Source organism: Emys orbicularis, chromosome 1 (genome assembly GCF_028017835.1).
Source record: "Emys orbicularis isolate rEmyOrb1 chromosome 1, rEmyOrb1.hap1, whole genome shotgun sequence".
In the NCBI taxonomy this organism is placed as follows: domain Eukaryota; kingdom Metazoa; phylum Chordata; order Testudines; family Emydidae; genus Emys; species Emys orbicularis.
The window spans coordinates 158596883-158624117 of NC_088683.1; the positions used below are offsets into that span (position 1 = coordinate 158596883).

Here is a 27235-nt window from a genome sequence, read left to right on the forward strand (position 1 = left end):
ATAGGAGCTATGATCGATTTCAGATCAGAGAGCACGAACCTGTCTGGGGACAAGTTCCTGTCGCTGCAGTCACTACTACTCAAGATAAAATCAAACTTGTCTAGAACAGTACAAATTTGACTTGGAGTATTAGATGAAACATTGATGTGCATGTACATGACACTGCTTGCCAGACTTCATCTATGGCCCCTAAAACTCTGGCCTAGATCAGTCTACTTTCCGCTCTGTCACCAGATGGTCAGGAAAGTCTTGGTGTCATCTCACATCCTTGCAGAACTGGAATGGTGGTTAGAGATTGTACAAGGAGGCATGAGATTCTCAGCCCCCTCTCTCACAAGGACTTTAATTGTGGATGCGTTAAGGACAGGAGGGGGAGAAATGCTTGGACCACCTATAAGCACAAGGGGCCTGGTCCACAGAAGATGACCTGGGACTTCACATAAATGTCTTGGAACTCAGAGCAAAAAGAGTGAGTGGATTCCAAGCACTTACAGCTGACCCTCCCTACATGACATTTCATAGGTACCTCACCCTAAGTTCCCTCCCAAGGTAGTCTGAGTTCAGTTTGAGTTAACCAGTTAACCTGTCTGTCTTCTTCCTGAAGCCCCACACTGTATCAGGAGAGAAGTTACATTTTATTGGACGTTTCCAGAGCCTTACTTTACATTGACAGTCTGCGCAATTTGATTCTATCTCCCCAGTTGTCTCTGGTTGTAGCCAGCAGTTCAATCTCCAGGCCATCTCATCACAAAGAATATCAAAGTGGATATGATGGCGTATCTTGCTGTTACTAGCTGAATGGTGTACATCAAGGTGCACTCTAGCAGACCACAAGTGACATTATCTGCCTGCTTCAGAACCATGTCAATTTCCGAAATATGCCAGGCGGAGATGTGAAGGAACCCACTTACTTTTGTCAAGCATTGTGCATTGGACTTGGATGTCAGGGCAGATGCCAAGTTTGGGAGAGCAATACTACAGTCCGTTGGATACAGCTAAAACCTTTCATCCCAACAGCCAGAGGAGGTACTGCTTGCCACTCCCCTACAGCGGGGTCCACACTGACATACACTGAAGAATGAACTTACCTTATAGTAACTAGTTCTTGGAGTTGTACTCGGTGTGGATCCCACTACCTACCTTCCATCCCTGCTTTTGGAGTCCTCAGCTACCATGGCAAGGGAACAGAATGAGGTTTGCAGCTGCTCTGCCCTTTATGTTCTTACATGGGAGTATATGGAGGCTCAGGGCATATATGCATTCCTGATGGGCACTGACTGAGGCACATGCACACCTGCTGTGGGATCCACACTGACTGCTGCATCTCAAAGTTCCATGGTTACTATAGGGCAAATAAGAGTTCTTTCTTCTTCCTGTGAGAATCATTCTGTGAAACATAAAAACAAGTTTGTGTTTTTAAAGGAGCAATTCATCATCTGAAGGTAAGTCTGTTGCTGCAGTTCATCACCATTAGACGATTTCTTAAAGAAAAGGAGATCCTCATCTTCTCCAGAAGAATATGACAGTGATAGTGACCTAATCCATTCACCCCTGGATACTGACAGGCCTTCATTTGTCAGTTTGTAACTAAACAGGAACCCACTTACAATAAAAGAGTATGAAGGGCAAAGTGGTTTTCCCATTCCAGAATTACTAAAAATCCATTCCAAATGGTGCAGTCCAGACTGAAAAAAGTATTAATAGAGCTTCTCTAAAGTTATCTCCATGTACAGTAAGACAAAGTCAGCAAGTTTTCTTTTGTTCCCAACCTGGACAGTGACTCCTTGAGCTAACAGCAGGATTACACCTATTATAGAAAAACTAACAGTAACTGTGCCCTCTCTTCCAATGCCTTTCAGGCTGGAATAGGAAGAATAATTTTTGTCTGGTATTCATGAAGGAAAATGTTAAAACATGAGACCTGTAAAGTGTCAGAAATCTAACCAGTGAGTAATTTTATAGTCTGTAACACTTCTACTGAGCTGAGTGTTAAAAATGGATTGCAAATATAATACATGGCTCACACTCAAATATCAAGGTACTATTTTGGGTTCAGTTTTTGAAAAAATAAATACATACATTCATTTATAGTAGCTAAATGGCAAAGAAAAGCTGCTTCTACCAAAGAAGAAATTGCGGGGAAGAATGTTTTTTCTTCTGGATGTGATCCTGTATGGAGTGAAAGTATGCCATTGGGATGGGCTGTCTGTGCTACAGAACACCTGCTAGTATTGACATGGTTTAAAATTAATCCTCTCTCTCCATTCATAGAGGAAGTGTTCTGGCATTTCTTTCTTGCCATTGTGCAACCGCCTCCCTCAAAAAGCTCAGTTCTTTCTCTGCATAATGTAATTTCCCCACTTTCAGCAATTGCTGGCAGCATAAGAAGATGAACAATTGTGTGCATGTCAACCATGGCAATGGAGCGTCTTACTAGGCTAGTGTATGGTTGTGCTTGTTTCTGTTAACAAAAGAAATTCATGTTTCTGGTTGGCTTTTTTTTTTTTTTTTTTTTTTTTTCCATTTAATGTTATGTGACTGTCAGAGTTGTAGCTTTCTCTCCTCTGTCACCCTTTCAGATTATTTACTTCAAAGTTGATTGTATTGTAGGTTGAGATTCCTCCATCCTAAAATCTTTTAATAAGTACTTGGCACATCTCTAGCACCTTTCTTCTGCGGTTCAGTTTGTAAACAGCTAATTAATTACACCTTTCAACAAACCAGTATGAGAGTAGTAGTTTTTTCTTGTGAATATTTGTCAGTATAAATCCCCACCTTTAGGAGCGTGTGCACTCCTAGGGCAAATCTACACTACCACTTATGTCGATATAACTTACATCAGTCAGCGGTGTGAAAAAGCCACTCCGCTGAGCAACACAAGTTACAGCGACCTAAGCGCTGTCAACACTAGCACTATGTTTGCAGGAGACACTCTCCCACCAAAATAGTTTCCGCCTCTTGTGGAGTTGGAGTAATTATGCCAACAAGAGAACCCTCTCTCCTGTTGGCATAGAGTGTCTTCACCAAATACGCTACAGCTGCGCCGATGTAGCACTTCTAGTGTAGACTAGCCCCTAGTGTTGAGTTCAGCTTTTGGGCTCTTGTTTATGCCCTGTCACACAACCTAACATTTAGCTTCTGCAAGTTTATGTAAGGAGCTGGTGCCCCAGTTCCCTTCAGCCACCAGTTCTCAGCACCTTTAGTCTCCTTTACTTCTGTGCAACTGATTTTTCCTTCTTAGCTTTGTTTTAGCTGTAGTATTAGCAAAGAGGATTCAATTCCAGAAGAGGTTGGTGTGGGGCTTGATGCTGAATACATCTATTTCAAGAGAAGTGCAGCCTTCTCTTTTCATGCAGAGTACACTGTCGCCACCAAGCACCATTGGTTTCTTTGTGCAATGCCAATCATACTTATATTGTGGCTGCTTTCCGAGAGGTATCTTATCTTATTCCTACAGTGGAATTGAGTAGGTCACTTTCATGCATTTTTTCCAACTGAAAGCATGGATCCAAAAATTCCACTTGTAACTGAGTCCAAGGTATATCCTCAGAACTCTCAGATCAGAAGCCTGTCCCTTCTGACAGGGCCTGGGGGAGAGAGACCCCACACACTTCTGGAGGTAGGGTATCCATGAACAAAGGTTCCCCAAAGCCTGCTGAGGTATGTCCATGAGTCAGTCACTTTTTCTTCAGGAACCCTGAAATAATGGCCTGGGTGGGCTCCACCTTCTGTGGATCAGTTGTCAAGAGGGAGGTCTCCTGTAAAGACACTGAAATCTGGTCTGTCCACCACTCCCTCTCTCTTGAGAACTATGAAAGCATCTACTTTGTCAGTGAGTATTTCCTACTGTAATTCTTTTATGGATGATCCTCCTGATTATTCAGATGGTAATGATTAGGATACCCCAAAGGACAGTGGTGTCTTGCCCATTGTCTTCCACCCCGAGACACTCTCTTGTTTGCAAGCTACATCCAGCCCTATTTCATTCTCAGATTCACTCTCCAGTTCAGCTCCAGCTGCAGTTGCTTCCTTCTGTCAACTGTCATTTTCAAACAGATTAGGTAGTCACTTAGACACACTAGAAAGTTTTACACATTGTCTCTTTTTGTGATTGCTACTGTAAACAGACATACTAATTTATGAATTTTGCATTCCAGTATACCTAGAACTCAAAATGTAAAAGAACAAAGTACAGTATTAGATATATTCAGCAGATCTTTGTCCAGTATTATTTTATTAGAGGACATGTCCTGAATATCTAGAACACCAACATAGTTACCATTTGGGGTAACTGTTCTGCTGATTTTGGGATTGAATTACATGATTTGGTAGAAATAAAACGTTAAAACATTCACTCATCTATTTTCCTTTCTTTCTTTTCTTTTTCTTTTAATCTCTATCGCTGCTATGAGCTGAAAGCACCTTGAATCTGTTAACAGCACCAAGTTGTTTTCATACTTGCATTAGATACACACGAGAGAGCAGAGTAAATACATTGAATGCTAAATAAATCACTCTACCAGTTACACAATTGTGTCGAAGCCTGTATAATTGAAGGGTCAGGCTTTTACCTCCTTTAAGTAAACAGATTCCCTCACACACACACTTCCTCTGTCTTAGCATTCAAGAACTATGGCCTATTTCTGAGAATACAGCTTCTTAGAAAGCAAGTAAGCCAAACTTCTCTGACCCCCTGTACCTTGCCACAATGGATTTGTTAGCAAACCACAGATGTTTCACAGAGAAGATGGAAAGATCTGGAAAATCAACATGATCACAGATCTTTTTGGATATTTAACTGCAGAAATCCTTCAGACAAGTCCTAATTCCTTGTGGTTTACATACACACTTTATATTATCCAAGCTTTTCATGTGAAAGAGTATCAGGAAGTATCTGTCTCTGCATTTGTATGCAAACTTACTGTCTTCAGTACTGCCAAGGCTATCTAGGATTTGAGGCAAAAGGTCCCTAGTATATAGCATGGAAGTTCTAGTATTCCAAATGAATATTGATATTTTCAGAGAAATATTGCTGCATTCCAATCAGACACCAATTTCATCTAGGATGTGTTAACCTGAATTTGAAAGAGAGTTTGGAATATAATCTAAAACTACAAATGGTTCTTTGGAAATGGAGGAGGAAGCTAAATCAAAGGTCTCTGAGTTGATCTATTCTATATAGGTTCTTCACCATAGTTTCTGAGAGCCTTCCAATAGTGCATTAAGTGACATGACTAACAGCTATCACATTTATCTGATCTCCAAAGGGGGTAAAGTATGTGCAGTGGCGTGTCTTGTTCTTGTCGGGGTTTTTGTTTGTTTTGTTTTTAATGTACATGTTGCTATGCATGCATTAGAGAAGGCAAGATCAAAGAACTGCACCTTGCACTTAGAGTGGAAGATGTTGAGGTTTGTGATGGTCTTTAGCTCCTGGGGGAGTTCATTCCACAGTCTTGGACAGGCCACTGAGATAAAGTTCTGTGTCCCACATAGCTAGAGTGTGGTGAAGGATAAGTAGAGCTGTATGTCACCTGCATGTTTCTGGCTCTTGAGTCCATGTCCTCTGATCAATTCACCTAGTGGTTGTATGTAGACATTGAAAAGGACTGGAGAGAAAATTGATCCTTTTAGGACTTCATAAACGAGGGGTCTACTGATGGAGTTGCATTTTCCCATAATTACTTGTTAGGTATGTCCCTCCATAAAGAACTCAGTCCATTTTAGCACATAACCCTGGATGCCTGCCACCTCTCTCAGGCAAAACAACAATATCTCGTAATTGACCATGTCTAATGATGCAGAGAGGTCAAGGAGGGTAAGAAAGGATGTCTGCTCTCTTTCCATTGACAGGAGGAGATCATTCATCAGTGCCACTAAAGCAGTTTCAGTTCCATGTGCTGGCCTGAATCCAGATTATACCAAGTTAATAAGTTTCCTTCAATAAGATGAGCTTGTGATTTGCCTTTGACTGGCTTCTCTGTGAGCTTGCTTAGCTATGGGAGGCTTGATACTGGGAGATAATTGGCTAGAACCAATGTGTCCAGGGTGTTTTTCTTTGGCATTGCTCAGACTACTGCATGTGTCAAGGAGAAAGGGAAGATTCCTTCCTTGAATGAGGTATTGATTATTTTGGTCTGGTCTGGTACCAGTTGCTCATGACTCTTTCAGAGGCCAGGAAAGGCATAGATCCGATTCACAAGTCTTGTGTCAAGACTTTGAGTGTCTAAAACTTCCTTGAATTAAATTACTGAACTCTGGGGATGCAGGTGGACTGGTGGTTGGTGAGTAGACCGTGCTTATCATTCCCAAATACTTTACAGACTATTACTCAAACAATGTTTAGGCATCATTTCATCACGGAAATGCAGCAGCTGTCTTAAAAGCACTTAATAGCCCTGTTAGGACAGGAAGTAAAGGATTCTGTGTCCCAGTGTTTCCCAAAGTACAGTGGGTGACTTGGGGTGTGTGTGTGTGTGTGTGTGAGAGAGAGAGAGAGAGATGAACTAACTAGAGAGTATGGATAGACCCCTTAGTTGATCTCCAGAGTGTCAGCTCTTCTTTAAAAAAAGTCTAACTATTATGGTTGCAAAGAAAACCTTGAAAATGTGACTCAGAATATAACCAATACAGCTATATCCGCCTCAGTCTGCAGAGAGCTTGAAACAATAGCTCTGAGGTGGGAACTACTCCATTCATTTCAATAGGTGCTATCTCAGGATGCCAGTGATACTTAAATGTCGACATTGTTAACCATTTCACTGTTCATAGCATTTAAGAAACAAGAGAAAGATCTGGGGGGGATGACACGACATGGACAACATATAAATTCAGATGGGTAGGCTTCTAACAACACATTGCAGGGTTGCAAAGGTTTGGTGGAGGAATACAGTTGGTTTTCATTTCCCAAATGGGAGCTCAGCTTCTAAAGGTAACATGGCTCTATCTTACTGAAACTTCAGGGGAATTCCAGTAGGCACAATGAAAATGCAAATCTGTAATTCAGCCCATCTAGAACAGTTGAATTTATCTTTAAAACACCGAGGATGAGTAGACTAAGGGCTAGTATGCTTAACTTCAGTCTCCCCTCCCTCAACACTTGGCCAGGCAACGTACCTGCCTCTCATGTCTAAATTGGCAGAGGCCCTGGAGGTTTTTTGCCTTCCTCCGCAGCATAGGGCAGGGGTCGCAGGCTGGAGGATTCTCTGCGACTTAATTTAAAGACTTCAAGGGAAAGTGGGTGGGTCAGCTTTTGTGGCCTGCATCATGCGGGAGGTCAGACTAGATGACCATATTGGTCCCTTCTGACCTTAAAGTCTATGAGTCTATGAGTCTAATTGTCCACACCATTGCTTCCAGTACTTACCAACAGGTGTTCTGTAGAGGTTTCCCAGTCAAATTGTTATGATTAATCATATTTTGAGATCTAGCAGAATTAAAACCCATTGTAGTGTTTATGCGGATCTTTAAGAGTTTGTGCTTAGTGTCGTTTATTCTGAGAAGCTTTGGTGTTTGGCTCCACTTCTTGGATTCAGCGGATTTGCAAAATTAATTTTTTTAACCTTTTTTTGAGAAAAGCCCATTACAGTGAAAAGTGCTTTTGTGAAAAAATAAATAGCTATCCTTTAAGCAAGTAGTTTTACACTGGGGAAACTTTTAAACGTATTAGACTTGGGGAATGAGGGGCTATCATTGTGTAATGCAACTAGAGCTAGCTAGGAAAGTAAATTTCACTTCCGTGAAAATTTTTGAGGGTTTTTTTTGTAATTTTTGTGTGTTTGTTTGTTTGTTTTTTAAAGTAGGGAGCAGGGAGAGTTGTTGTCCTGATCAGGATATAATGTCAAAACCTTGACAGTTTTTGCAGAAGTGAAATTCTACTGTACTTTGGGAACCTTGACTGCAAGGCAGCCTGCCAGGCGAGCTGTGGAGGAGCTTGGGAGCCAGGGCTCTTGGGCTTTCAGGCTCTCAACAGCTAGGCAGGCTGCAGTGGAGCCTGGCTCCAATGCTCCTGGCAGGTGGGCTGCGGGAGAGACAAGCTGACAAGAAACTTGCCGGGTTTCATTCAAAAGATGAGTTGAAATCGATACGTTCCTGCAAAACGTTTCACTTTCAGTGAATTGGTGTTTTCTGATGGAAAGGCGTTCTTTCAGAAAATTTCCAACCAGCTCTAAGTGTGGTCTTTCACTCGAAAGTTGCTGGTTCAAATCAAGCCTTAGGCTGTTAGCAACCCCACCCTTAGAGATTTTTACCAGCTTCTAGTTGACGTCCATTGACAGGCGGTGGTGTAATGCAAGCTTGCACTGCTGCACCCTGGATTGTGATTTTTATATGGTTAAATAGAGAATTTCACTTGCCAAAGCAGTCAGTCCCGCATCTTACACAACTATTAAATTCACACTCAAAATTAGAAAATAAATCAAAACATGAGATTTTTTTTAAAAAAACTATTCACTTTTCATAAATTTTGGCCACCGTCTTTAATTACTTGAGATGCATTTAACCCATGCCTTTTTCTTTCCCAAGCCTCTTTGCACTTTCTGCTTATTTAAAAAAATTCTATTGATGTAAAATAATACAAAACTTCATGAATACAACTGACAATATTCAGCAGGAGGTTTTTCATAACATCTAGATATGTTCCTGCTTATCCTTGAATTGAAATCCTAGTGATGAATTGGCAACATGACATGAATTTCCATGGCAAAAGATTTGTCACAAGTCTGTAACATGACTGTGAGGTTGTCTGTCAGAAGAGGTGCCTGAGTTTCAGGCTTCCTCTCCCACAGTGCTTTCTGTAATAGCAGAACCCAGAGGAACTGAATTTAAACAAAAAGCAGTGGACTTCCAAATTTGCTGAGGAGTTTTTTGTCCCTCTTAAAGGATTTGAAGTTTTTCTGAGATTAATGTTAATTGAACAAAAACTACTAATGTACTCATAGATATGTAAAACTCACCAAATCATCTCATAAATACAATCACATATTTCTCTATGGAAATGTATATACAGATAACATCACACTGATTGTGTTGTTGTTGTTGTTTGTTGTTTGTTGTTATATAAACATAGATCCTTTTATATTTGAATTCCTAGAATAAATGTCTAAACTACAGGTACGTGAATTGAATGCCTGTACGTTAGGTGTAGTTAAGTTAACACTCTGTCTGCATTTAGATATGAAAAAAATCAATTTCCATCTAATAAAATCTGTTCTGCCTCTCTCAGCAATGCTTGTCTGATCTTTTAAGTTCATTAGAGAGCTCTCACTCATGACTATTAAAATGCATTCGGGTGTGCTATTGTTCATTATCTTAATCAGGGTGTAAGACTGCAAGCTACAGCCTATTACATTAAAGATGTTCATCAAATAATTCTTTTTATAAAATTCCTAATCTGGAGAAATTCTGCTCTGTTCTCCTTTGAAGCATCATTGAATTTGAGGGAGATGCCTGAATTTTATGGAAGACCTTCATCAGTTAAGTAAATTTGCAGAATTTGAACTGTCCAGTCTGTTGTGCCCCAAGTCTCAGTGCATTGCAAAAACGGCTTGGTACCAGTGACTAGTTATGTTTTGCCAGACACTCTATGCCTACTCTCTCTACCATACTGCACATTACAAAAAATGACATTCCTTATTGTAAGTTTGATCATATTGTCAAGCAAGTTTTATTAGGACCTTTATCACTTTGTAGATCGGAAGTATATGTAAACAATTTCTTTTTCCCCTTTCCAGGTCCTGGGAACGCCTACAAGGGAACAAATTAGAGAAATGAATCCAAACTACACTGAATTCAAATTCCCTCAGATTAAGGCACATCCATGGACTAAGGTGAGGCTGTCTGAGTTGGATAATGATGATGTGTGGGATAAATGTAACATTGCAGAGTTTAAGTCCAGACCTTGATTTCTGTGCTTGGTTGCTTTCAAACTAACCTGGGACCCTGTAGTTGAATCAGAACCCGATAACTGTTTATGTAGAGAAGGAGGAGGAATGTACCTAGGCTCTGCATTGAATTGTCCATGGCTCTGTTTTTTTGTGATTTGCCCATAGATATTTTCCAGGCTGGGTATGTATTTGTAACCCATTACAATGCACTTATATTCCATCATAGCACAATTCTTGACCTGTGCAAAGAATCTCCTATAAATAAATACATTCTTTAGAGGTGGGTGATGCACTTTTATGATACAAGTACATCATCTCTGAATATAGGAGTGAGACCCACAGTGCAAATCAGTCCTGTTTCCCATCTCATAAACATAGTGAAGATCATTAGATTTGGAACCCCAGTAATATGCACTAGTTATTTTTTCTTGTATTACTTTTAAAAGATGTTTTTGTTTAGTTCAGTTTTTCAAAGGAAGGGAATACTGCTACAAAATTTCTCAACAGCAAGTTAGGAAACCCAGCAACACAAATATGATGGCTTTCAAATGCTGAGGAATGAAATGCATAGATTGGCTTGTGGAAGAGTACATATATTCCCTCAGTCCTGCCAGTGACTAGTTCAAAATCATTTTGGACCAAACCTTTCACAGTGCTAGAGGCCTCGAGCAGATGATGTAACCTACTTCAGGCTCTTTGAGATTGTGGGCTATGCAGATTACTGGAAGTCAAATCAATATTTTGGTGATTTCTTCTCAGATGTTCTAAATACATGCTTCCTCTTCCCAACAATCCCTGGGTTGCATTTCCAGATCTTAGTTCTTTATTGCATGTTGGTTCCAAGACTGAGTGATTTATAATACTCAGAGGCTGTTAAATCAGCAAACCTGTTTATATTATGTGTTAATAGAAAAATTTCTGTGATAAGTAAAATTTATGAAACTCCATGAATATTAGCCTTACTTTCATTATTTCAAAATAAATCATGGACAAAGCTACAAAAATTAGCCTAAGACATTAAAACAGTGAAGTTGTAGTGGAAAGTGGTTCCAGTGTTGCATCTGGATGACTTGGTGTTGAGAGTGGGCTTTAACTGAATGCAGTATGTAATGGAGCCATAGCCTGTCCTGGTGCCATCTGATCATGAGTTTGTTCTTTCCTTGCCATTTAAAGTCTCAAGTAGCAAAAAGACCAGTCTAGAATGACCTTTCTAACAATCCTCTTTCCCTACTCTTTTAAAAACTCTCTTCCTCCAACATTTTGCCATTCAGCCATGAAAGTTTTCTGCTAAGTGCATGGAGGACAATATCCACAACTGGATGTTTCCCAGCTATTCTTGTGCCATCTCTGATGGGATGGGGGGAAACAGTGCTGCCTGTCCTGCCCTTCAAATTTCCCACCCGATATTTATCTTCATTTTCTTTTAAACTAGAGTTGCAGAAACATTAATTTGTTAAACTACAATTGTTCTTATTGAGCAGAGGGAAGGAAGTAATGAAAATTAGAAGCATTTGCTGAAATTTTGGTTAGAATGACATATGCATGTGTACTGACAACCATTACAGGTTGTCAGCAGGGTTTGATCTCCAGTACCTTCACCACCATCAAATACAAACATCTATTACTTGAGCTAATGGAGTAACTTGTTAGCTAGCAGCATTAATAAGTTCTGTTCTCGTCTGTGCGGGCTAGCCATGGCAGGGACATGACATACACTTTACTTTACCACATCTCCATACTAATGAAGGCGGCTAGGGAGTTATGATGTAGAGCTCCATTGTCTGCATTTTGTTTCTGAGCCATACATTGGCCACTCCAGACACACATGGATATGCTATTTCATCCCCCATATCCATAGTATTGTTTCTGTTCACTAGTGGCTGGTAGGTCAAAAAGAGAGCAGCTGCTGCTGCTACTTTTGGTATCTGGTAGATCATCTGCTTTCTCAAGTATTAGAGCAACTGCTTTAATACCTGAGAGTCCTGAGTTCAGGTCTCAGCAGGAATATATTCCTCATATTGGCATCCAGTTTTAGGCATAAAGCAGGATCCTGAGCTTAAGTTTTATTGCTCTGTACACTGAGTTAGAGCTCACGTTACCTGACACAGTGTAGAATGGTCAATACCAATACAGTGATGATGTCCATGTACAGAACTATGGCTAATGACATATAATATGAAGGATTGTTCATGTGTTCATATTACAGTAGTGGTGTGTGATTCCAGTACAAACTCAGTTAGTTTGAGAACAAATCTCTGAGTGACACCAGATTTGGCGCTTCTAGCCGCCTTATTGTTTAACAGCCTGAAACCTATTTCAAAGTGTATGTATGTCTAACTCTCCAACATTACTCTGTATAGCAGGGGTAGGCAACCTATGGCACATGTGCCAAAGGCGGCACACGAGCTGATTTTCAGTGTCACTCACACTGCCTGGGTCCTGGCCACCGGTCGGGGGGGCTCTGCATTTTAATTTAATTTTAAATGAAGTTTCTTAAACATTTTAAAAACCATATTTACTTTACATACAACAATAGTTTAGTTATATATTATAGACTTATAGAAAGAGATCTTCTAAAAACGTTAAAATGTATTACTAGCACGCGAAACCTTACATTAGAGTGAATAAATGAAGACTCAGCACACCACTTCTGAAAGGTTGCCGACCCCTGCTGTATAGGCTCAGATAGATGGATAAGTTCCCACTTGCTAGGAGATGGTGACAGAAGACAATTGAACCTTCTGCTGCAAAGGGAGCAGATAAGCCTAAATTTGCCTCTCAAGAAGAGAAATGCTAAATTTGCCTCTCAAGAAGGGGAATGTTCTTCTCTAATATTTATACCACAATCTTAATACTTTTTTGTTCTTGCATATGTCCATTACACTAGGTATGTATGCATCTTGTGCACCAGTGCTGCAGAGTTTTCCCTAGCGGTACCCGCAGGGGCAGCCACACCTGCACCCTGCTTTTCCTTGTGCTGCAAGTTGAGGGCATAAATGGGTGGAGTCACCCCTCACATCTTGTTGGTCCTGCTTTGAGCAGGGGGTTGGACTAGATGACCTCCTGAGGTCTCTTCCAACCCTAATCTTCTATGATTCTATGATCTTTCAGTTCCTTCTTACCTTCAGCGGTTGGAGCGTGCTGTCAGGTCATTCCTCTTGCAAATGTGCTGTCTTAGTTGGATGACATTATACTGTTGTTGTGGCTGTCAGTAGTCAGTGAACTCCAGGCTTCACCTGATAACCAGCAGAGCCTACACCAAGGTCCCTGGCTTCAAATCCTGCCCTGGATGTCACAAGCTGATGCCCATGAGAGACCCTCACTCTCACGGCTTGAAGTGCTTGGGTGAGGGTCACATTAGGGACAGGTGTTTGATTTGCTGGAGCTTCAAGACTGAGACCAGCTGCTTCCTTGGCACAGACAGCAGAGCCATCAACCGCGTTGACAGAAAAACAAAGGCCCATTTCCGTGTCAGCCACCCAAGAGGCCTACACAGCTGTGAAGGATCTACTGAGCTTCTCAGTATGACCCTCGCTGGTCATTCAGCTCCATGGTACCTTGCTGGGGCCATTGCACATGGTGCATTTGTTGGCTTCCATGTAGTGGTCTGCTACAGCGCCAACTACACCAGGTCTTGTGCTGCTTCCCTTGGTCCCAGTGCCAGCTCCGAGACCAGCAGTAGCTACTTTGGCTCAGCACACAGTACTGATAACCAGTAAGCCCCAGATGTTGTTGCCAGTATTGCAGGCCCATTGTAGATCATGGTCCTGATCTCCGATGACTCTACCCAGTACTGCTTCACACTGGCCTTTGGAGTACTCATGCTTCTCCTCAAGAGTCTGGTGGGTTCCTACATCTCTGACTTCTGGGAATCTGGGGCATCCTCCAGGGATTGTTCCCATTCTTGGAGTTATCTTGAGTAGGTCAAAAGAATGGGAGTGCCAGGTCTAGGCACAAGTCAATGGTCCTAGTGGGTACCATGGGATATGTTTCCAGTGTCTAGATTGTTATCTCTGTTGCATCACAGAAGTCAGTCACTGAGAAGATAAGTTTCACTGCCTAGTACTGGCAGACCATCCAAAGTCTGTACTGGGCAAGCACTACACTACAGAAATATATCCCCAAAAGGGAGAAGTTTCTCCATACAGGCCACTCAATGTTGGTACCAAGATCCCATGGGGCACTGAGGATCAGAACTGCCCATTACTTGCTTCAGGCAGGTCTTCTACATTGGCAATTCAAGACCAGCCTCAGTAAGGTCCAAAAGAACCTGCCTCTTCTGAACACCTCGTCCGCCTCACCAGGTGAGACCCTGGTACTGGAGACATCTTCTCTAGTATCAGATGATGTTAAGTTCTACCAAGAACTCTCGAAAAGGATTGCTGTGTCCCTGGGAATATAAATAGAGCTTTCAGAGAAAAATCCCACGAACTAGATATTTTACACCTGGCTGTAGCAGGGGAAATTGCTCTCCTTATAATTGAGGCAGTTATGCAGCCTATACAAACTTTATGGCAAACCCCCTCATCCCTCAAACAGTTTTATCCACACCCCTCAGTAGGCTCCCTGATAGTGGCAGGAGTAAATGTGAGACACTGCCAAGCTAGAGCAAAAGCAACTCCTAAAGAAAAGGATACAAAGGAATTGGGCATTTTTGGTAGAAATGTGGGTTAGTCAACTGTGAGGTTACAGCTATGTATAGCAAACCATCAGACCCTTTTTGCCTATTGTGATTATTCAAATTGGGATGCTACGTCCAAATTCCTCAGTTAGCTGCCCAAGGACACGAGGGGCAAGTTTAAGTCTTTCCTGATGGAAGGTCGACTGATCGCAAGGTCCACTCTGCAGGCCTCCCTGGATGCGGCAGATTCAACTCGGCTGCCAGAGTCATGGCAACGGCAGTAACCATGTACCCGTCATCCGGGATTCCTGTAGAAGTACAACCCGTCCATCTTGAGCACATTTTCTCTTCCCCTGTGACGAGGACCTGCTCTATGCTTATCCTCCAGTGCCATTGGCTCCCAAAATAATTCTCTAGCTGAAGCAAGTGTGAGGCAAAATTATACTCATTGTGCCAGCCTGGGCAAGGTAGGCATGGTACTTGGACCTGTACAAGTTGTCCATCAAGGAGCCTTAATCCTCCCCTGCCCCCCTCCCCGCAAACCCCCACCTTCCTTTAGTCAAGGACCTGATATCACCAAATCATGAGCAGGTGTTGCACTGGAACTCTGTCACTACACCTCATGGCCTGGTTCTCCAGGTAGCTAAACCCAGAGGAGGCACATTGTTTGGAAATAAAGCGTAATGTCTTACTTAATAGTAGAAAACCATCCACCAGAGCTACTTACCTCAGTAAGTGGAAGGGTTTCTCTTCCTGGGTGGCTAGTGACAATGTGTCTCCTACACAATCAATGATTCAAAAGATTTAGGACTGTTGCACCTAAAAGAGTCAGGTTTGGATGTCCGCTCCATCAAAGTGCACCTTGCTGCAATATCAGCGTTTCATGCCCAGGTAGGACTGTATTATGTAAGGGTATGTCTAACTGGCAGAGTTACGGTGCTGGCAGTTACAGTGCCTCTCAGAGAGCGCTGAAGGGAAGCCGCTTGTTGTGTGTTCCCACTGTCAGCTGCCTGCACAATAGCGTGTTCACACTTGCGGCACTTGCAGCGGTATTCGAAGCAGTGCACTCTGGGCAGCTATCCCACAGAGCATCTCTTCCTCTTCTGCCGCTAAGAGTTGTGGGAAGGCGGAGGGGGTCGCGGGGTATCCTGGGTCCTGTCCCAATGACCTGTGATGCATTGCTTCGCATCCCAGCAATCCCTGTGCTTCCATCTACATTTGGCGCCATCTTTCAACAGTTTGTGTACTGCGCTATGCCTCTTCAGTCTGCAGGAATGAATCACGCACTGGTGACTAGTATGCTGCTAGCTCTGACTAACACGTCACGAGTGGCAATGGAGCTATTCCTTAAACTACAAAGGCAAGAGGAATGCGACATTGATCTCACCATGCGTAGTAGCTATGACACGAGATCACTTCCGTGAACGCCACAAGCACTGACCACAGTGGAACGCCGCATTTGGGCTCAGAAAACAAGCACTGACTGGTGGGATTGCATCGTCATGCACGTTTGGGATGACGAGCAGTGGCTGGAGAACTTTCAGATGAGGAAAGCCACATTCATGGGACTGTGTGATGAGCTCGCCTCAGCCCTGCAGCACAAGGACACGAGAATGAGAGCTGCCCTGCTGCTGGAGAAGCGCATGGCTATTGCACTGTGGAAGCTGGCTACTCCAGATTGCTACCGATCCGTTGCTAACCAGTTCAGGGTGGGAAAGTCGACCGTTGGACTCATGTTGATGGAACTCTGCAGGGCCATTAATTGCATCCAGCTCCGAAAGACCGTGACTCTGGGCAACCTGCGTGACATTGTGGATGGCTTTGCACAAATGGGCTTCCCTAACTGCGGAGGGGCGATGGATGGCACACACATTCTAATTCTGGCACCAGACCATCTAACCACCGAGTACATTAATCGCAAGGGGTATTTCTCAATGGTTCTCCAGGCGCTTGTGGATCACCGTGAGCGTTTCACGGACATTAACCCAGGCTGGTCCGGAAAGGTGCATGACGCATGCATCTTTCGGAACACTGGCCTTTTCAGGAAGCTGCAAGCAAGGACTTTCTTCCCGGACAGAAGATCACAGTAGGGGAAGTCGAAATGCCCATTGTGACCTGGGAGACCCTGCCTACCCCTTAATGCCATGGCTTATGAGCCCTACACGGGGCACCTTGACAGCAGCAAGGAGCGGTTCAACAATAGGCTGAGCAAGTACAGAATGACTGTTGAGTGTGCTTTTGGCCGTTTAAAGGCCCGCTAGCGCTGCCTATATGGGAGGCTGGACCTGGCCGATGACAATATTCCTATGCTTATAGCCGCGTGCTGTACACCTCATAATATTTGTGAAGGGAAGGGTTAAAGCTTCACTCAGGGCTAGACTGCTGAGGCTCAGTGCCTGGAGGCTGATTTTGAAGAGCCAGAAACAAGGGCTATTAGAGGGGCTCAGCACAGGGCCATAAGGATCAGGGATGCCTTGAGGCAGCAATTTGAAACTGAAAGCCACTAATATTTGTTGCTATGCTCGGGAGTGCAGTGCTTGTAATGCTAGGAGGTGATTGTGATTGGTAGAGATGATGCACTATGAAGGTTTAAGAAAATTGCCTGTTGCTTTGCAGGGCTCTGTTTGCTTTCAATTAATAGAATAAATATTGCTTTCAAACCAACACAATTATTTTATTAAAAGACAACAATGGGAGGAAAGAGACGAACAAAAAAACACATCAGCGCTGAGAGGGATGGGAGAAGGGAGGGTCCCTGCAGTAGGTGGGGTCCTGGGATAGTTAAAGATTTGTGTATGTCCAGGTATCATATCCAGCCTTCTCCTTTGGAGTGCAGCGGGTACTGTACTTCAGCAGGGCTAAACTGCAGAGGGACGAATGTTGAGTGCAGTGGGTGTTGGGAGTCCGCAGTACTGGACTGTGAGGAGGGAGGAGTAGAATGCCGTGGATATAGACTGGAGCCAGGAGGTTGATAAGAGTGTGTTGGCGGTGTCTGGGGGGACGCATGGGAAAGAATTTTGCGACAGGAGCTGCAGGGAAGGGCAGGCGCAGATCTGCTCGGTTTGCAGTGCTAGTATCACCTGGAGCGTGTCCGCTTGGCGCTCCATAACGTTTAAGAGCCGCTCTGTGGCTTCGTTCTGGTGTGCTGCATTCTCCTTTCAGCCCCTCTTCTCACTGTCCCACCACTCCTTCAATTCTTGTTTTTTCGGCCTCAGAGTGCATCATGACCTCATGCAGAAAGTCCTCCTTAGTTCTTCATGGCTGCTTTCTAATTCTGCGCAGCCGTTCAGCTGGCAATAACGAAGAGGGAGGCTGGGCTCCGAAGGTCATATCTGTGAAATGCAACATTTTTACAGAAGCAGTATTGTTTGCAACACACAGACCGCTGATTCAGTGATTTAAAACACAGCCACTATTCACATAACTGTCACTAACTGGCTGACCCCAGGCAAGGTAGTGGTTTTTTTACAGCGCTGCAACTGCGCAGTTTCTGCGCACTAAGTGGCTTGGCAGTGTGTACGTCTTGGGAGTTACAACGCAGAAAGCTGCTTTACTGCGCAGAAACTTGCCAGTGTAGACAAGCCTTACCTTCTGTCAGGTTCCTTAAAGGCCTAGGAAGATTGTTCCTATCTATCAGAGACCCTACTCCACTATTAGTTCTTATGGGTTCCCCAGTGTGAACCATTAGCCGACTGCTCATTTTTACTCCTCTCAGCAAAGGTGGCCTTTCTGATAGCCATCACCTGTGTGAGGAGAGTAGGGGAGCTACATGCCCTGGTGACAGATCCTCTCTCTATATGCTGTCTTCTATAAGAACAAGGTACAGCTTAGGCCACATCCTAAATTTCTTTCCAAAATAGTATCTGATTTCCACCTCAACTAATCAGTATATTTACTCTGAGCACTGGCTTTTTATCTGGATAGAGCCTAGCCCGTTGGGTCTCTTTGGAGGATGAATGAGCAGGCGTCACAACAATGCAATGACTTTCCAAGTGGATCACGAGCTGTATTGTTATGTGCTACAAGATCAAGGACATACCTCCTGAAAATCTCTTTGCAGTCAACCAGAGCACACTCAATCTCTACGGCATTTGTGGGAAACATCTCCATCATGGACATCTTCAGAGTAGAAACATGGGTCTTCAGTCTACACTTCTGCAAGATGTTCTGCAATTACTGCCACATCAAGGAAAGAAATGAAGCAGGGAAAGCAGTTCTGCAATCCCTCTTCTGATGAGACTTCTAGCCCCACCTCCATTGGAAACTGCTTGTGAATCACCTAGTGTAATGGACAAACTGAATCACTCCAAGAAAAAAAAAACAGTTGCTCATCTCTTGTAACTGTTGTTCTTTGAAATGTGTTGCATATGTCCATTATAAGATCCACCCTCCTTTCCCACTGAATCAGTCTATCATCTCAAAGCCTGATATGAAGGAACTGAAGGAGGGGTCGGTCAGCTCTGCCCCTTTATATCTTTGGCTGGTAGCACAAGGGACATTGCACAGGCCTGGGTGACACAAGAAAAGACTTTCTGGCACCAGGGCAGAAGACACCTGCACACACCTAGCACAATGGACATGTGCAACACATCTCAAAGAACAACAGTTACGAGACGTGAGTAACCATTTTTTATGGGGAGCCAGAGATTTTCAATTCCTTCCCCCTTTACCTGTTTCATAATGCAGGAATTTTTAACACAGGGACTTAGACATCCACTTTAACACCATTGGCTTATTTTCAGAAGAATGTGCAACAGTCTATATTCAAGAAAATGCATCCTGCTGCTTATCTATCTAATTCTGCAGGGTCAGTTCAGTACTGTGTTTCAACCACAACCACTCTGGATTCCTTGAGCCTCCTCCCATATGTGGCTGACCACGTTTGAACTTGTTTCTTTTGCACTCATTAAGCTTCATCTGTACAATTGTGTGACTCAGAAGCCAAAAAGGGTGAGATCAAATCTAAGCCTTTCCAAAACAGGGCTTCTCAAGCCTAAATTTTGGGGTTAGGTTTTCCATAAATTATGGGGGGCAAGGAGGGAGGGGGTATGAAAGCATGCCTATTCAATTGGCATTACTTATCATAGCCCCTTTACAAGTGGCCTTGACCCTGGTCTTACTCAAATACTGCTTTCTGGGCTCTTGGGGACTCAATCCTTTGCCCCTTTGAAGAGGCCACAGCATTCTCAGTATCGTGCTGCTGTTTCTAGGATTCAGTGCCTTTCTTCAGCCCACACTCTTCAGTTGTCTGAGAGGAACGGGATCTGTCTAACTGTAATTCTATGGCTACAATGTAATTTAGGGCTTTTCTACATGGGAAAAACTAATGGCATTACTATACCAGTATAATTACACCGCTGTAGTTATGACATAAGCTAAACCAAAGAAAGACCACTGTTACTCCAAATAGGAGTGTCCACACAGGAAGCTATACTGGTATAACTAGAGTGGTATAATTATAACAGTGTAGTAATGCTGGGAAATGTCTCCAGGTAGACAAACCCTTAGGCTGTTCAGAAAAAAAAAACAAAAAAACCAATCTTCCCTCCTACAAAAACTTTCTGTCTGAAGCTGGAGGACTTATCTTGTCTATTTTCAGAATGTCTCCAGTCATATTTCCCAATACAGCCCTCTATAACAAAATTAGTATGGACAGAATCATCTACTTTTACTTACATTGATTTAATTTGAAGAACTTATCTTTGGCTCTGTCTACTTTTACAGCAATTAAATGTCAAGTTACCAAAATGCACACTTAGCTGCCTATGAAGAACCAAAATAATTCTCACCTACAAAACTAACCTTGCATCAGACCACCCTCTACCCTTCAGCCCAAGCTTTTCCAATAGTGCGGGGGGGGGGGGGGGGCTTTACAATGTGCCCAGAAAATCAGCAAGTCTGGGCTGTGATGGACTAAGGAGGGTTTCATGTTCCTAGATTGTGAACATCCAGCAACAAATTACAGAAGAAACTACTTCATGTGCTTTTCCAAAGGCCAGTGATTGATTCTTTCTTTCTGTAATAGCTGCCTTGAATATCACAAAAAGAACTATGAAGACAACTTTGGAATGAGGTGTAGTCCCTAGTGAAACAATGGCAGAAAGAAAAGTGACAGTCCTATAGAGTTCATGTATGTCCCTCCGGGCAATGATACATGCTATGTATTCTTTTTGCATAATTCAGTTTTTCTTTGAGTGCTTGCTCATATAGATTTCAATTAGGTATGTGCACGCACAGTTTGCCGGAAGGTTTTTCCCCTAGCAGCACCTGTCGGCTCGGCTCTGGAGTCGCGCTTTCATGGCGCCGCGTATACGGCCCTTCCGACTCGCCACCTCTCCAGTTCCTTCTTACCGTCAATGGCGGTCGTCGGAGCATTTCGTGTCTCATCTTCAACAAGTGATCCTCTAGCGTATTTTCTGTAAATAGTTAAAGATAGTTTTTAAAAATTGTTGTAGTTGGACTTCTGGACTTGGGGTACTGGGGGGTGTTTCCCTTCCCCGCTTCCCCATCCCTCTCCTGGGCCGGGGGCATGCCTCGGACCCAGGGGTTTAAGCCGTGCGGGGTTTGCCAGAAGCCTATGCCAAAGGGTGACCCACACTTGGCTTGGGGGAGTCCCAGACAGGTGCAAGATCTGTAGGCGCTTTTGCCCCCGCAGGAAGAAGGAGAGGGATCACAGACTAAAGTTGCTGTTAATGGAAAGCAGCTCTCCGCCCTCAATCTGAGTCAAGCCCCATGCACGCGGCACTGGACTCCTCAGCGTTGGTGAGCAGCGCTCCGGCTTCGGTCCGGGAGGCACCAAGGAAGGACTCTGGGGTCAGAGACCCTCGGCACCGGCATTTCCCGGCATAGAGCACGGCACGGGATCAATCTCGGCACCACTCAGTCTCCTGTCCCGTAGAAGAAGCACAAAAAGACTGATAGAGGGCGTTCCCCTTCCCGTGCACGGGAATGTGAACCTAAGGGAGGGAGACCAGTGCAAGACCCCACCTCCCCTTCAACTCAATGGCCGGCCCCATCGACTCTGGGCCCCTGGGAGGGACTGTTGAGTCTGGTGCCACCAGTGGGGACTCAAGTGGAGGATTTGGACCTCCCTTCCATACCCGAGACTTATGAGGCGGCGCAGGACCTGATAACATTGACACATCCCCACTCCCCAGACCATGGTGTCACGGCACCGATCCCGAGTCCCCAAATGACTCAGAGGCCACTGGTGAAGTCCAGGGGCAAGCCGGCTATGACTTAGCAACGATCTACATCACCCACTATGGTCCCCGCGCGCGGACTCACTGGAGTTCGCATCAGACACTGACTCGTGTGTCACGGAGAAGCCGACACCGTAGCAGCCGGCACTCCCAGTCAGCGGAGATGATCCAAACTTTTTCCCTGGTACCGTGGCCACCACAATGGTAGGTATCCGCTCAGATGCCGTCCCAGTGGCCCTTCTGGACCCCGTGGGCTTACCACCAGTACCAGAGGTCCGCCTCGGTATGCTCCTTTTTGGTCACGTCTGAGAGAAGGACTGCGTTCAGAGCCAGGGATTTCTCCCAGGCATCAGCCACCACTACCACCACCAGCACCATGATTGGTACTGTGCCAGGCACTGAAAACACACCCAGCACCATGGCTACTCTCAGTACCATGGACAGTGCTGCTACTGCGACCAGTACCATGGCCGGCACCAAAATAGACTCCAACTTGGGGGTGGAGCCGCAGCGTTTTGAGGAGCCGGATGGGCAGGAGGGCCCCTCCCATATTCCGGGATCCTCATCATCATCTCCAGATGAGACAGTGGTAGGAACATCCTTGGGGTCTCCCCTTCCTGCCAGCAGAGCCCACCTTGAACTTCTAAGCTGGGTTGCTCAGAACCTCAGGGTACAGATGGAGGAGGTCACCGAGGTGTCAGAACCAATGATAGATATTTTATCCCCAGCGGGACTCACCAGGGTGGCCCTTCCCCTGATAAAGACCATTCAGGAGAACACAAAAACCTGTGGCAAATACCATCGTCTTTGGCTTCTACAGCTAAGGGAGTTGAGCGAAAGTACTTTGTGCCCTCCAAGGGCTATGGATACTTGTTTACCCACCACCTGCCAGACTTGGTAGTGGTGACTGTTAACGCAAGGGAAAGGCACGGGCAGCAAGGACCTACCCTCGAGCTTAGGACGCAAAGAAGCTGGATCTCTTCGGGAGGAAGATATACTCCATCGGAGGGCTCCAGCTTTGGATGGCTAATCAGCAGGCGATCCTTAGCCAACATAACTTCAAGTCATGGGACGCAATGTCCAAATTCTCAGACCTTGTCCCACCAGATGCTAAGCCGAAATTCTCGGCTCTCTTGGACAAGGGCAAAATGATCGCCAGGACATCGCTACAAGGGGCGTTAGACTTAGCGGACTCTGCAACATGGACAATGTCTTCGGGCATCGCAATGCACCGTTGCTCATGACTGCAGACCTCGGGCCTCCCTAGGGAGGTCCAACAGACAATTCAGGACCTACCGTTCGAGGGAGCCACATTATTTTTGAAGAAAACGGACTCCACAGTCTGAAAGACTCCCAATCCACTATAAGATCGCTGGCTCTGCACACACCTGCCACCCAGCGTAGACCATTTAGGCCTCAACCCACGACACAACTATACCAGGGACAGTTTAGGCAGGACCAGAACCGTAGGCATCACAGAAACCAGAACCTCGTTGCCAATCCCAATCCCCGAATAACAGGGGGTCTGGGTCATCCAGGCAGCCACAAGGCCCGAGGCAGATATTTTGAGGATGCGCCCAAGGGCATTATACCAACCTCTCAACTGGATCCTTCTTTCCCGTTTTCAGAACATCTATCCCATTTCTACCAAGCATGGTCTCAAATCACCTCAAACCATTGGGTCCTCCGCATGGTAGAGATGGGATAGTCTCTCCAATTTTCCTCTCCGACCCCTCTTCCCCATCCCTCTTCAGGGACCCCTCTCACGAGCAACTTCTGATCCAGGAGGTACAAACCCTCCTATTGATGGGGGCTGTGGAGGAAGTTTCGCCAGAGCTCAGGGGAAAGGGGTTTTATTCCCGGTATTTCCTAATATCGAAAGTAAAAGGGGGCCTCAGACCCATCTTGGACCTGTGCAATCTCAACAGGTTCATGAGGAAACTAAAGTTTTGAATGGTCTCTCTGGCCACACGTCAGCAAAAAAAATTTGACAGATTAATTTCTGTTGGTGAGGATCTGCACGTCTTTGAATTAGTGTCTTGAAACTGTTGTGTGAGGATATTCTGACAAGATTTAGACCCCAGGGGGATGGGGACACTTCAGCATGTAAGAACCTTGCCCTTGAAAACAGCTATACTGTAAATGTTGGACCATTTTCAGATGCAGGTGACTTTTCGGGTTTCCTCTGTTTAATAATACCTAGGGTTGCAAGACTTACATCCCCTGCGGTCTCTGAACAGCATAAATGGTGATGGTGTTGAGTCTCTGACTGGATCCTTCTGCTATCCATTTTTAAGTTGTGAAATGGGAGCATTTCTTTGTACTATATACCTTCTAGATGCTACCTCCATATCTCCTTCTAATGGGTCAGTTGAAATTCTTATGATTCTGAGCCCAAGGAAATATTTCCAGAACAAGGCATTCTGATTCAGTTTAGCAGTTGTTTCCAATACATTTCCCAATCTCCAAATGTGAGCCTGCACAAAAGCCTCTTTAGTCATGTATCTATCTAGATGTTGTCTAGCCTCTTCTCTAGATGATTGGCTCATCCATGGGAACCTGCAATCAACTATGCTGGATCTTCTGGGAAATCATAGATGGATGGTGAATGGAGAGCAGAATGCCTTTAATGTTGCTTCATTTGTTGCAGTAGCTGAGAGTCTTCCTTGATCAATTTCAGGAGCAAAATTTCTCATGGCATGTGCCACCGTAAACTGAAATCAGAAGCTGAACTTCAAAACTTTTCTGTATCAAAGCTCTGGGATCTATGGTGGCCTTCATGTAGTACCCAGGTCTGGGTCTGAGAACATTAGGCCCTCCTTATCTAATGATTGTCATCAACATCCCAAGATTTTGGCTGCCAGTTGAGACTGCTGCCAAGAGTCAGAATGTTCTTTAGACAGTGAATGGTAGGACAAAAACAGAATAAAAGTAGATCTCCCTAGAATCACAAGAATGGGTAGTATGGACATCTACCTCTGCAGAAAAAAACATATAGTTTTATCAGGAGATTAAATGTTAATGACAGAGTAGACAAAAATAATTTAGAAAGCACCGTTGTACTTGCAAAGACCTAAATCAGACAGTGCAGCCACAACAGGTCTTGCAGTTGATTTGTGAGAAGGGGCAAGACCTGTCAGTTGGGCACTCAGTCATTAGTTACTTCGGAAAATTTTAGCTCAAGATCCCTGCAGAAGAGAGAGGAATAGTAGATCTAGAAGCAATACTAAATAAAACAAAGTTTAAAACTGTTCATCCTCTGAAACAGACAAAATGTAGAGGATTTCCCTGCACTGGGCCCATTTAGCCTCCATATTCCACTGCACGTGGGACTGGGACTGCCCCTTATTTAATCAAAAATTCAGAAATGTTCATGGGACCAAATGGGTTTGGCCGAGTCATCTGTGTTCTTGGACTGGATTGCACATGGTTGGAGATGGACAAAGTTGTAGACGAGCTAGCATTTTGGCATCAAGTATCAGTTCTTGGCCCTACACTATTTAACAATTTTATCAATGACTTGGAAGAAAACATGAAATCATCATTGATAAAGTTTGCAGGATTGGTAAACACGAAAGAGCACAGGCCACTGATACAGAGCAATCACTTGGTCAAGCTGGGCGCAAGCAAACAATAATAATTTTAATATGTCCAAATGAGAAGTTACTCACTAAAAAATGAGGAACAAAAAATGCAGGCCATATTTACAGGATGAGGGACTCTATCCTGCGAAGCAGGGACTCTGAAAAAGATTTGGAGCTCATGGAGGATAATCAGATGAACATAAGCTCCCACTGCAGCACTATGATTTAAAGGGCTAAACAGGGGAATATTGAATAGGAATAGGGAGCTTGTATTACCTCTGTATTTGGCAGTGGTGCAACCACTGCTGGAGTACTGTGTCCAGTTTGGTGCTCACAATTCAAAAAGGATGCTGATAAATTGGACAGGGTTCAAAGAAGAGCCATGAGAATGATTAAATGTCTTATAGTGAAGACTCAAAAAGCTCAAACTGTTTAGCATAACAAAGAGAAGTTTAGCATAACAAAGAGAGTGTTTGCCATAGAATCTGTAAATACCAACATAGGGAATAAATATTTGATAATAAAGGACTTTCCCATCTTGCAGACAAAGGTATAACAAGATCCAATGGCTGAAGTTGAATCCAGACAAATTCAGACTAAAAATAAGACACACATTTTTAATAGAGTAAATAATCATTGGAAGCCATTACCAAAGGTTGTGGTGAATTCTCCATCACTGGTGACTTTTTAAAATTAAGATTGGATGTTTTTCTAAAAGGTACACTCTAGTTCAAACAGGAATTCAAGGAGGTCCTGTAGTCTGTGTTGTGTATAGAAGGTCAGACTAGATTATCATAATGGTATCTTCTGGTATCTGTGATTTCTGAAAGGGTGGGAAATTGTTGGGAGCAGGGTAGGGGTATTGGATAAGGATTAATAACAATAGGTAACAGCATAAATAGGAATTTGTTAAGAGAATTAACAAATGTTACAAAAATGGGAAAGGATTAGTCCTAGGAAAGAGCTAAACCATTTTAGGAAAGAATTAGTTTAATAAAACTATGTTGGAAATAAAAACCATTAAAAACGAGGGGGAGTGGGAAAGAAATGTATCTGTTGTATGTACCATGTTGGATAAATGTTACAAACTCTTAATCATAAAGTAAATATAAAAAGATAATTTATAATAAAGATAAATAAGTAAAATAGGCAAGGGGAATGAAGGAAGATATTTTTAAAACATTGCAAACTTGGCTTAAATATTCTTGTGTTACATACCACACTCTACTGTGCTCTCCAATTTTGGTCTTTGTGTCATCTACGTCGATTACAAGGTCTTTGGGGCTGGGACCTGTTGTCTTGGGTATTTCTAATGCATTTAACACAATCTCTAGATAGTAATGGCCATGTGGGCCTCAGAATTGGAACTATTTTAAACTTGTTAGCGCTACATATACTACACATTCTTGATCTTTTCCTGTGATCTGATACAGACAGTACCACCACCCCATTATGCCACCTTGCCTTCATTGAGGAGAGCACATAAACCCAGTAAATCTAGTTTTATTTAAAGACCTCTCATCTATGTAAACGCAGTATAATATCACTAAGTACAGTATGGACATGGATAGGGACTGTAGGTTTGCATCCATATGTCGGAGATTCTTGAAACTGTTTAACTGAACACTTCCTTCCTGCAGGTGCCAGTCCTCCCAAACCACCCATCCCCCACCCCTATTGACATGAATGTAGTTATAAGTAAGGCTACGTTTTAGGCACAGGTATTTTTAGTACAAATCATGGACAGGTCACGGGCCATGAATTTTTGTTTACTACCCGTGACATGTCCATGGCTTGTACTATATACCCCTGACTAAATCTTGTGTACTCTAGGGGAGGGGGGGAACCCCGGGTGCTTGGGCGGGAGGTGGCCTAGTGGTGCTGTGGATGCTAGTGGGGAGAGGTGGTGGGGCTGGCAGGCTCCCTACTTGGTTTCGCACAGCTCCC

At 43.8% G+C, this 27235-nt stretch overlaps 1 protein-coding gene across 5 annotated transcripts in view; it reads left to right on the forward strand.

The window, feature by feature from the left end:
* Positions 1-27235, forward strand: part of GSK3B (glycogen synthase kinase 3 beta) — a 239934-nt gene that overhangs the window by 185676 nt on the left and 27023 nt on the right. For all 5 annotated transcript variants that reach the window (XM_065400070.1, XM_065400102.1, XM_065400086.1 and 2 more), the window contains exon 8: positions 9729-9824. In XM_065400070.1, coding sequence (XP_065256142.1) covers positions 9729-9824 — 96 coding nt within the window. The remainder of the gene's footprint in view (positions 1-9728; positions 9825-27235) is intronic.